We start from the raw sequence: 11,300 nt of genomic DNA on the forward strand, positions 1-11,300 counted from the left end.
AGAAAAATAAAAAAAATCCACAGAGTTGGAGGAGGAGAGAAGAAGATACGGAAGGAAAAGAAGATGCTGCGACGAGGGGGGGCCGCCGGGTCCCGTACCCCTTTTCCCTTTACGAGGAGAGTGCTACTGGTGCAAGATGTTCCTGAACGGAGCTGTCGTGAAGCAATGCATTGTGGGACAGGAGTGTGTGATTTTGTTATAATATTTTTTGTTTGTCTCTTGTTAAAGATCTCTCTTCACTGTTCATGGTGTTGTGGTGTGTATCTCACATGTCCAGTTTCTGTGGTCATATGTTTTAAGCTAAAAGTCTTCCTTTGTTGCTCTTCTGGTAATATAATAACTCAGAACTCTAGATGCAGAGCAATCACTACCACCACCACAAACCACCAGTGGACTCTTTCCAGCTTATGTTTTCATGTTCTATCTATTAGAATACTTTTTTTACTTTCTGAGAATAAGCCATGTGATGCTTTGAAGCATAAGTTTTGCCTATTTTCTATTTAACGGTTGCTAAATATGTTAAAGGGATTCAAAATTACTTCATCAGCAGAACAAATTTCCACTTGCCATCTCATACCCACATGCACTTGCGTGGTTATGTCTCCTCATACACAATGATTCTCACCAAAGTAAAGGATGAGAAACTTCAGTGGGTGACGAACAGGAAAATCAGGGAGGCAGAATGTTTGGAGAAAGAAAGCAGTGGTCCGGTCGTCCCTAATCATCCTCGTTATGTTTGATGCTTTTTTGCCTTAATGTCAGATGCAGGATACATACCTGCAAGTATGTAGATTTATAAGATATATAATAGATATCCTAGTATATTTATATCACGTCTGTATGCTTATTTCTGTGAGTATCAGTGTGTCTACAATGTATCCAGCATTGCATTTGGAGGGGAAAGGGGAACATTGCTGCCAGTTAGTTGTCGTGTTGTTGCTGTGCTCGGACCAACGTAAAGAATGTGTTGTTTTTTAATCAGGATGGTCAAAATCTTTAGCAACGTGGAGGCATGCAGAGGAAATAAGAAATGAGAGGCGGTGAGAATGAATAAGGATGTTTGAATCTGACCAGATATTGATTGGTTGACATGATGGAGTTGATGCGTGTGTGTGTTTGCGTGACTTACTAAGTGGTCATGAGTAAGCGAGTGAGTAACAGAAGGAGAGGGCAGGATGCTAAAGATGTTGTCATGTGTGTCATTGGTCCCTCACTGGCATCACCACGTTGTTGTTGAATGGTGTTCAGGATTCGATCAGCACAGCTTAAATAGGTCACAGTTTGTTTTCGGTGTTTGTTTTTCACAGGGTAAACAAAAGAACATGAATGTGGTTCTTTTGGAGGGTAAGTTTCTGCAGGTCAGTAACTGAGTTTATCTGAAATGACCACAGCTCGGTGCAACAGAAGCCTGTGTGTTTGATCTGCTCCGTCACAGGATGGAGCAGAGCTGCCGGGCCACCACACAGGCTTTCATCTTGTGGAATGGGAATCCAGGATTAATATTGCAGTTACTTAAATACAAGATTCCCATATGCATCGGCCTTTTACTTTCAAGATGTTGCTTTGTTTTTGTGGCTTCTTGCTATGTCATAAGCTATAAAAACATTAATATTTACTTGCCATACAAACACGATACTGTAGCAATTGTTTCTTATTAAAACAATTATTCAATTGATTGATTGCTGCCATTCTTTTTAAATGATGAAAAGAAAACCATGGGAAGTGTTTTCTTTGAACAGTTTGTGTACAGTTTATTTTTATATCATTCTGGTGGATGGTCTGGAAAATGAATCACGTGTTGATGATATATAGCTATAAGCATTACCACTCTTGTACATAATGTAATATTGGATTGTAAATGATAAATTTATCCAAGTCATGATGATTGACAAACAACCAGTTAAGGTTGTTAAGTGAATCACTAAAACACTGCAGGCCACATCCTCACCTTTTCATTCTCTGGTTATGTTCTCGCTCACTTGTGCTAACATTTTTTAATCGTCCACATTTATTGTTAAAATCAAATATATTTGTACCAGCACTTTATTTCGTCAGGTTTTGAGGCAGACAGTGTTCAGGTAGTGTACAGTCTGTGCTGGTGGTTTGGTCATTGGCAGTCACCTGTTGATTATATCCCATTGGGCCAAATCACAAACCGTCATTGTGCAGTAGTCAATGTTAACCCCTTTTCTAGAGACATAATCAAACAAACTAGTCATTCTCTATTAAAGGTCCACGTGAGATTGAACTCATTTGACTGATAAAGTCAAACGTAAGCTGATGTAGTCACATGGGATGTGACATGTTCAAAGGAGATAAATGTGTCCTAATCTAACTTGGCCATTTCTAGTACTATCAACACATCTATTTATTAGTAACTTTAATCATTAGCCTGATAGCCTACATGTCCGTCCAGTGGTGGCCTAACTAGCTGGTTCCCATCTGGGTTGCTGTCGGGTCACTTTCTCGCAGACTGACTCCCTCTGTGAATAATTCTCTGGGCTTTAATTCATGCGTTTGTTCACAAGTAAGAAAGATTATTCAAGGGGAAAAAACAACATGAAATGATTGTAATATTTGTAAATGATCTTGCTGTAATGTGTAAAATGTGTCCAAGTTATTTTTTATTATATTATTTTTATGAAAGTTTTTCCTCTCAACAGAGCTGAGGTGTCATTTTGTGAATAAATGCATTTAATAAGCAAACATCTATATATAAAACAATACTATAGTATATCAGTATATTTTTCTTTTATTTCACTGTTCGGTACTGTAAAGTGTGTTAAAAATACAAATAAAGTAAGATTTTTATATTAAATGCAATACCATTGTCGTGTTTGCTGTTAATTACATTTTCCTTGTATGCTAATCCACTCTTTACTGGTTTATTAAGTGTCAGCACTTTACTTGTTTGTATTGTATTGTTATTAATCCTGGGGCTGGTGCTGCAACGTCCCTTGGTTGGTAATACATTTAAATTATCGTTTTACAATAACATATATGGACGTTATTCACGTGATAATTGTTACGCTGTGAAGAGTGATGACTACCTGCACCTGACCTGTCTCTGGCATGAGATGGCTGCATCCTCCCCAGAATCCTCTACTTCAGACGGGTGTCATGACTCTCCACCAATCACAAGGGCTAATCAAAGCGTCGTCCAATCAGAGTGAAACAAGACAGAATGGCTTGGGGATATACGCATGCGCGTTAACAGTACGGAACTAGGCGGTGTGTTGACCGGTAATGATTAGCCATTAGCTTGTTTCTAAGAATTTATTTTTAATATTTTTTTGGCTTTACTCACTTTATTATTCTTGCACGCTAGGTCGACTATGCTGCTATTGTAACGACACATGTAATATTGGTGTTTTTTAAAATTATTTAAAAGGTTGCTTTCAGCTAAATTCGCTAGTTAGCATTCATTTGTTAGCTGTCGGCTAACTAACAAGAAGTCGTTGTGTTCTGTCGAGATAAGTAAAAACAAGCATAGATACCTAAGGTGGTTTAGACGCTTTTGTGTTTTATAACGTTATCGTCTATTTCACAACTAGTTGTGACAGAATACTTTCATTAACCTGCATATTGTGTCTCATGGAGACGTTTCCGGTGCGGCAGATTCTCTCTAAATACTGACCCACCATCATGACGTCCTGTCAGTACCTCCTGCTGCTGCTGTTGGGTGTGGGAGTCTCGGCGGTGGAGATCCAACGCCCTCGCGGTGTCCCTTTGTCAAGTAAGTACTTGTAACTCGATAACTAATAAGACCGGTTAACAGGTACAGCTGTGTTTACGCAGGGGTGAAAGTTCACAGTGAGTTTTCTGTAGTTTTGGAGCTGTCGTGGCACTGACTCGTTTCTTCTGTTCCACCTCTGAAGAACGGCAGTTCTATGAAGAGGGCAAACCTTTTACTTGCCTGGATGGCTCCCGCACTATTCCCTTTGACAGAGTGAATGATGACTACTGCGACTGCCAGGACGGCTCTGATGAGCCAGGTGGGTATAACCTGCATATTGGAGTCTCCTGTACTATTGTTTTCACAGTTTACTGAATTAAAAGCAGAGGCCTGCTTAGTCTGTTTAGTTCTTGCTTTGCCCGGTTATGACAATATCTAAAAGCACATTTATTTGCAGGCACGGCTGCTTGTCCCAATGGCAGCTTCCACTGCACCAATGCAGGTTTCAGACCTGGCTTCATCCCTTCCTCCCGCATCAATGACGGAATCTGTGGTATGAGTTTTAAACTGTGATCACCATTTCTTTTCGGGTGTGTTGTGTGTGCAGGATTTATTTTAACGTCTGTGTTTCCTGTTCAGACTGCTGTGACACAACGGATGAGTACAACAGTGGTGCTGCCTGTCAGAACACCTGCAGGTGGGAATGTTTCTTGTGTTATAAATCTAATAATTTATGCACGCTTCACAGTCGAACCCAGATTTCCCCATTGAGCCTATACGTGTGTTAACATACACGTATAGTTTCCAGAAAATATTGGATGTATTTTTTTTTAATCATGTGTGATTTGCAGGGAGATGGGGCGCAAAGAGAGGGAGAGCCTGCAGAAGATGGCAGAGATTACCAAGGAGGGCTTTCTGCTTAAACAACAACTTATTCAGGAGGCCAAGAGGGGCCTCGAGGATAAGAAGGTGTGAGAGACAAGAAAACCTTTGTTTGGTTGTGTAATAATCAACATCAAGAGCTTTAGAATATGTTTTTATTCCAAGATACTGATCCTTCAGTAGAGATTTTAGAAGGTGTCTCTTGTTTCATAAATTTAATGGAGTTTTAAGGTATTGTGTGGATCTTAAATTGGTTAATGGCGTTATTTTGATTTGTTTCAACAGGCCAAACATGCAGATATTGAGGTTAGCAAGAAAGATTTGGACAGCATGGTTGAGGCTCTGAGAACTGTGAAGGAGACGGCTGAGCAGCCAGAGAAAGAAGCCAAAGAGCGCCATCTGAAGGCCTGGGAAGGTAAACTAGGATGTGAAAGCATGTCTCTGTCTTATTAACCATGTTTGAGCTACACTGACGAACACTAGTAGTACTCAAAACAGCTCACTGTTGACTTTTGACCTGAAGTCAAAACATGTAGTGACGCTGTATATAAGTATGTGTTTGTGTGTGATCACAACCCCCGATGACTCTAAAATGAAATTGTTGTTTCAGATCAAAAGGCTGTTATTAACATGGAGAAGGACAAGGCTAAAATGGCGGAGGTGTTTCTTGAACTGGATGATGATGCAGATGGCTTGTGAGTAGTCCAGAATAATGAGCACCCATAATGAGGGAGCTCACCAGACACAACTAAAAAACAAAGTTGAATAAAATAGTGCAAAGAAGAGATGCAGCATTTGTTAATCTGGAGCAATATTTACTTTAAGTTGTCTTGTTCCTGAAAAACCTTTTGAGAATGGATTATTGCTCTTTAAAATGATTGTATGTTCATGCGTTCATTGTTTTGTGTCAGTGTCTCAGTGGCTGAGCTTCTGTCCCACTCTGAGCTCGACTCAAATTCAGAGGATTCATTCACAGAAGCAGAAGCTCAGGTGAATCTCTTCTTTTTGATTTGTTCTTATAAAAACACAGATGTTATTAGTAGGGCTGTACCAAATGTCAGGTTTTCAAATTAAGCTTTGAATGTCTGCCATAAAAAACATCGTCGAACAAAACCCTTAATTTGAATACATTTTTATAATTATTTTATTTATTAAATCAACTTTCTTTAATGAGTAAAACTCGTCAGTTTCGTTACATAAATCTAGCTGAGGACTGAATGCCGCTCGCCGTGTGTGTGTGTGTGTGTGTGTGTGTGTGTGTGTGTGTGTGTGTGTGTGTGTGTGTGTGTGTGTGTGTGTGTGTGTGTGTGTGTGTGTGTGTGTGTGTGTGTGTGTGTGTGTGTGTGTGTGTGTGTGTGTGTGTGTGTGTGTGTGTGTGTGTGTGTGTGAGAGACAGAGAGGGGAAGAGAAAGTGGGCTATTGATGCAATGTTTCTGTAAGTTATTGATGACTTACTCAGAATGCTACGATGTCATCTAAACACACAATATTTTCTAGTAAACTCACCCAAACCCGCCCGACTCGTGCATCCCTACTCTGCAGCCACGTCTGGAATCTAATTCTACAAAACATAACCCTAATAATATCAGTGTAGTAGTGTGTATCTACTGTGCAGAACTACCAAGTTTTAACTCAATGAATAGGCAGGAAGAAAAAAAAGCTGGGCAGCATTCTAATGACGATTCTGAATTTGAGTCAACATTATGAACGAAGCTTCAGACTATTCGGTGGAGCCTAAATTATCTTTAAACTTATTTGTTTCAATACAAACGTGAACATTGTCTTTGGTTTTTAGGGGCTGATGGGAGGAGTGGACAACGTGGACCCTGTAGCATTTGAGTCCGTTTGGAATAATATCAAAGAAAAATACATATCCGAGGTAAGAACCTGATGATGATTATTCTAGTTGGCTCCACGCGAGCAACCATCTCTCCTCTAAATGAGCCACTTTCTTGGCGTCAGGCCAACGCAGACACCCCAGCGCCTGTGGAGACCCCACCGGAGGAGATCAGCGAGCCCGAATCCGACAACGACTCTGAGCAGTACCCTGAAGAGGACATCCCAGAAGAAGAAGAGGATGAGGACGAAGAGGACGAAGATGATGACACAGAAGACCGAGACTATAAGGTAAGCCCGCTGAGTTTCTCCATCATACTTCTGCTGGATGACTCACGAGTCTTATTTCAGTGAGTCACTGTTGTCGGTTGATACGCAGAGCCCTCCTACGACGCAGACCCAAGAAAAGAAGGCTGACGACGACGAGGGGACCATGCCGCCCTACGACCAAGACACGCAGAGCCTCATCGATGGTAAGTGAGTGACTCAGTCAGTCCTTGGTTTGAGTGACTCACGCTGTAAAATGCTAAAGGGGAAACAAAAGCACATATGCGACTGCATACCTTTTTTTTTTTAACTTTTAATATGCTAACTTGAAACTCATCGCTCCTTCTGGTCGCGAAAAACAAGTTGTTTATCAGAAGAACGATGTGATTTATTGAACAGATGTGTTGCTTTTATGTCTTTTATCAAAAGCATCAACAGCAGGACATGGTTTGCTCAGACCTTATGTGAGCACATGTTTGTGTGAGTTAGGGCTGAAGTTACATATTTACATTCTGTGCATTTGATACCCAGCTGCTCAGAAAGCCCGCGATGCATTTGACGAGGCTGAGAAAGCGCTCCGGGAAGTTGATGATCAGATCAAGTAAGTACTAATAATATGAAAGATGTTTGTTCCCACAACTGCAGTCTAACTCTAAACGGCTGCAGTGGATTAAAGAAGATGCTGGATTTGCTTTGTGTCTGCAGGAGCCTCGAGAAGGAGATCTCCTTCGACCTTGGACCCAGTGCTGAGTTCGCCTACCTCTACAGCCAGTGTTACGAGTTGACTACTAGCGAGTATGTGCACACTCACACTAAAAATATTGATTGATTATTATTGTTATGTGACTAAGTTAATCTTTTGTCTTCAGGTATATCTACAGGCTCTGTCCATTCAACAGAGTATCACAGAAACCCAAGTTTGGTGGATCAGAAACTAACCTCGGGTAAGAGACGGTCTATCTTGTTTGTTGTTGTCTTTTGTTTTCTTTCATCCACACTTGGCTCCTCCCATACTTCATCCTTTACTTTGTGTAGATCATGGGGACACTGGGCAGGTCCCGAGGACAATATCTACGCTGTGATGAAGTATGAGCATGGAACAGGGTGCTGGCAAGGCCCGAACAGATCCACCACGGTGAGTCTCCACTTGATCTGTGTCTACACCTGATCTCTCATTGGACAAAGCACAGAAAAACGAGATATTGTTTGTTGTCTTTCAGATTAAATTAACGTGTGGAAAGGAGACGGTTTTGGTATCGACCTCAGAGCCCAGTCGCTGCGAGTACCTGATGGAGTTCATCAGCCCCGCTGTCTGCCAGGAACCTCCAAACCTGGATTCAGAGCTTCACGGGCACACGGAGCTCTAGATCCATTTTATTTGTGAGTAGCTAACTCTTCTGTGTTCGTTGAGACAATCCCGCACTGCACGGCACATACAGTGTGGTCTTCATGTTTCTGAGCAGAAAGTATACTGCACCTACAGTGAACAACTGATCACCATTTCTAAATGAGTGACAGTCAGAGCTGTTTAGCCTTCCAGCATTGTGTTTGTAAAGAAAAGTGATTTATTCTTTCTTTTTGAAACATGTATCAGGGTTTTCTGTGGTTACAGATACTGAGATAGCTTATCAGGTGATGTCGCTATAAACAATGTATAGTGACATCATACTGAGAGCTTTCCTGCTAGGCTCCGCCCTGATGCTGTACAGAGTGAATAGATATCAGCTGAAGCTTCCCTTTAAAAAAAAACAGGAACTATAAAAGGCTACTGTCAGTTATTTAACTTTTCAGACTGATTCAGTGTGTATTAAGTTTCTCCTGTTTAAGAGTCTTTATGATTGATGGTAATGTTGTAGACAGGACATTCATTATGTTAGTGTGGCTGACTTCAGGTCTGTTCAAGTGTGTAGGTGAGAGGGTCTGGGACAACAGAATTAGATTTTGGGTTTAATGTATTGTCGACCTAAATAAACACGGAATAACCCAAATATAAGTGCTGACTCCACAAGAAGTAGATTCTCATCACTGGTGTAAAAGCTGAGTCCTTTGGAAAAGAAACCTCTGGGGATTCATTTCAACTAAATTGCCCTTCCCTTTTCAACAACTAGGAAGTCCTGACTTAAGCAAAGCAGCCATTGAAATGAATGTGTGTGTGCGCTCACTCTTGCAGGTTGCTCTTGAGGGACCACAGTCACCGCAGCAACATGAAGTTGCCGTGAGCGTCACAACCGTGGCATCGATAAACAATTGAGAAGAAACGCTGGAAATTCCAAGGAGGAGTTGAATCGTCTACGCGTCTGACTTCCACTCCTACCTGTTGTGTTGTTTCTCTGATTTATGTCAAATGTCGTCATTCCATTGTTTTTCAATAAAGTTAATTTTATCATATTCCAAACTTGTGTCAATCAATTCTGTTGGCTTCCAAATAAGGTGCATGCAGTTTGTATGAACTGTAGTAGTATTGATGAAATATACACATAATATAAACATAGCTGTCAATAGCACATTAGGAAGAGCTGTGTAGAAATAGTCATCTTTTTGCCGCTAGGGGTCTCAGCCAAAACAATAACAAAAGATGGAGTGTGGTGACGTCATGAAGTAGTGTGGGATCATGGGAGTTGTTGTCTTCACTGATGTTAACTGTTAGGATTCCTTCAGGGTTCATTGTTCAGGAGGTTTTTGCTGCGAGACAAATCTTCCACAGCAAACAGCCCAGTTGATTTAAAACCGGTGAAAACACTGAATGAATCAGTTTCATGTTAGAGACGGTGTTTCTTCGAGGTGTCTGGTGGACACTGGGTGTCCTGCAGAGCTGCCGCCAACATTTGCCCCGCTTGTTTGATCCAGACGTCCAAAGTCTAAAATCCTTCATCCGGTTAACATATATTGTTAAATAGATCTAAAAATGTGACTTAAAAATGATTTAAAAAGTCAATTTATGACAGCTCATGGCTGAAGCTCAAAGGGGATATGATGCTGTTGACAGACAACCAAATGAAAGAGACAGTTACTCTCAATACACTTACGCATTTCTCTGGTTTTAAAGATTTGGGATAATGTAAGTACACAACTCAAAATATATAACACAGGTCTTGTTGTTTTTAAACATTTTAATGTGGAAGATTTACATATTATACCTTTTAACTAAAGCAGTGATATATATTATGTTCTTTCTTTCATACTCAAAGCATTACTTTAATGGATATGAAATATATGGATCCTTGTAAAAAATCCTATCGTATAACTAACCGGAGAGCATAAGGAAACAACTTGGTGACAGAAATGTTTGGTCAAAACATTCAATGATATCGTTTCCACAGTCAATAAAAATTGGGTCACTCAATATTTGTAACTTTTATTTTATTTTTTTTCTGGCATGTAAAGTACAAATAATTAAACAATTCCATGAAAAAGTCTTCAAGCGTCTTCAGCTGAAATCCCAGTAATAAATATCCTAGACTAAACTGAAAGGTTTATTTTTTTTTTCTTTGTTAAATTTTGACATTGTTCATTTGGTCATGTTTGGAAGTATGAGATTTTGTATTTCTTCCGCTGACATTGGTGCCAGCAGAACTGTTTTGATCATTTTCACCTTTTGATTTTGTTCTACCATTCCAGGAAAATGTAAGAAAAACATCACTAAGTTACTGCGTCCCCTCTTCTAAATAAATAGACACAAAATACAGTTGGTTGAGAAACAGAAGGACCACTCACCCCTTTACTACCCTCGAGACTCCCAAGAAAACCTTCCTGCAGCTTGTCTGAGCTCTAATATTTAGCTGGAGCTCTTGGCATCTTAGTTTCAATAGCACAAATTGATACAGATGATCTCAGCATTACAATGCTTTTGCAGAAATAGAGCCCATAGTGTCTTTTTTTCATAAGTCAGCCCATCAGCATAAACAGGAAAGCATCTTGCGAGCTCATCAAAGCTGGGACATCCCCTTTGTTCCTGGCCGGGTGCTGGACCCTCAAATGGGCCAAAGCCTCTCGCTACAGGGACTGTCCCACGTCTCAGGGGGTCCACAGAGTGGTTGAAAAAACAAGACTGTGATTAGATTAAATAATTAAAAGATTTTCATTTAACAAGACAAACAGAACACAGGCAGTAAAGGCATAACATCTAGCACACAGCATGTATGTTTGTACACTTCAATTAGTTAAATATAGCAGTGCATTCTTTGACTATGGAGAACGTTTCCAAATCGTACTTCTAAAGCTGTTTTTCTATTTGTCCCCCTTTTTAAGAAACATAATGGTGTAACCACAATTTTGGCAAACTTAAAATCTTTTAAACTTGCAAATATAATGAAATAAACCATAAATATACACAAAACATACTTTATACGAGGCAATAATAATAATCATAATAAATAGTTTTTAAGTTAACAATAAGTTAAAACTACAAGCTTAAAGTCGCCCAAATAATACAAGTTTGTTGGCGCTATTTTGAATTTTTTCTGTTTAAATTATTTTATGTTGCAACAAAAGCTACCACAGACTTTTACAAACACAATTGAACACAGTTTGATTGAAATAAAAAATCTAACTAAGTCTAAAATCTGCATACACTGTAAAAACTGCAACTAATTAAATAATGGAATCAAAATAACAAACTGTACCCAATCAATGCAACCAA

At 39.8% G+C, this 11,300-nt stretch overlaps 1 protein-coding gene across 2 annotated transcripts; it reads left to right on the forward strand.

Annotated features, from left to right (window-relative positions):
* The first annotated feature begins 3,217 nt into the window (after positions 1-3,217).
* prkcsh (PRKCSH beta subunit of glucosidase II) lies at positions 3,218-9,056 on the forward strand. Of its 2 annotated transcripts, none has more exons than XM_076086359.1 (18): positions 3,218-3,243; positions 3,601-3,736; positions 3,879-3,995; positions 4,134-4,229; positions 4,316-4,373; positions 4,528-4,645; positions 4,844-4,973; positions 5,169-5,253; positions 5,470-5,548; positions 6,354-6,437; positions 6,521-6,685; positions 6,774-6,867; positions 7,193-7,262; positions 7,367-7,456; positions 7,531-7,605; positions 7,697-7,796; positions 7,882-8,041; positions 8,832-9,056. In XM_076086359.1, exons 2-17 carry the CDS (start codon positions 3,646-3,648, stop codon positions 8,026-8,028), a joined length of 1,599 nt encoding a protein of 532 aa, XP_075942474.1. In that variant the 5' UTR covers positions 3,218-3,243; positions 3,601-3,645; the 3' UTR covers positions 8,029-8,041; positions 8,832-9,056. The 2 variants fall into 2 exon arrangements, with proteins under 2 accessions (XP_075942474.1, XP_075942475.1); XM_076086360.1 differs by having other exon boundaries at positions 3,619-3,736.
* Positions 9,057-11,300: the final 2,244 nt, after the last annotated feature.

The sequence above is a fragment of the Anarhichas minor genome, unplaced genomic scaffold (genome assembly GCF_050575085.1).
Source record: "Anarhichas minor isolate MPS153535 unplaced genomic scaffold, ASM5057508v1 ptg000007l, whole genome shotgun sequence".
Classification (NCBI taxonomy): domain Eukaryota; kingdom Metazoa; phylum Chordata; class Actinopteri; order Perciformes; family Anarhichadidae; genus Anarhichas; species Anarhichas minor.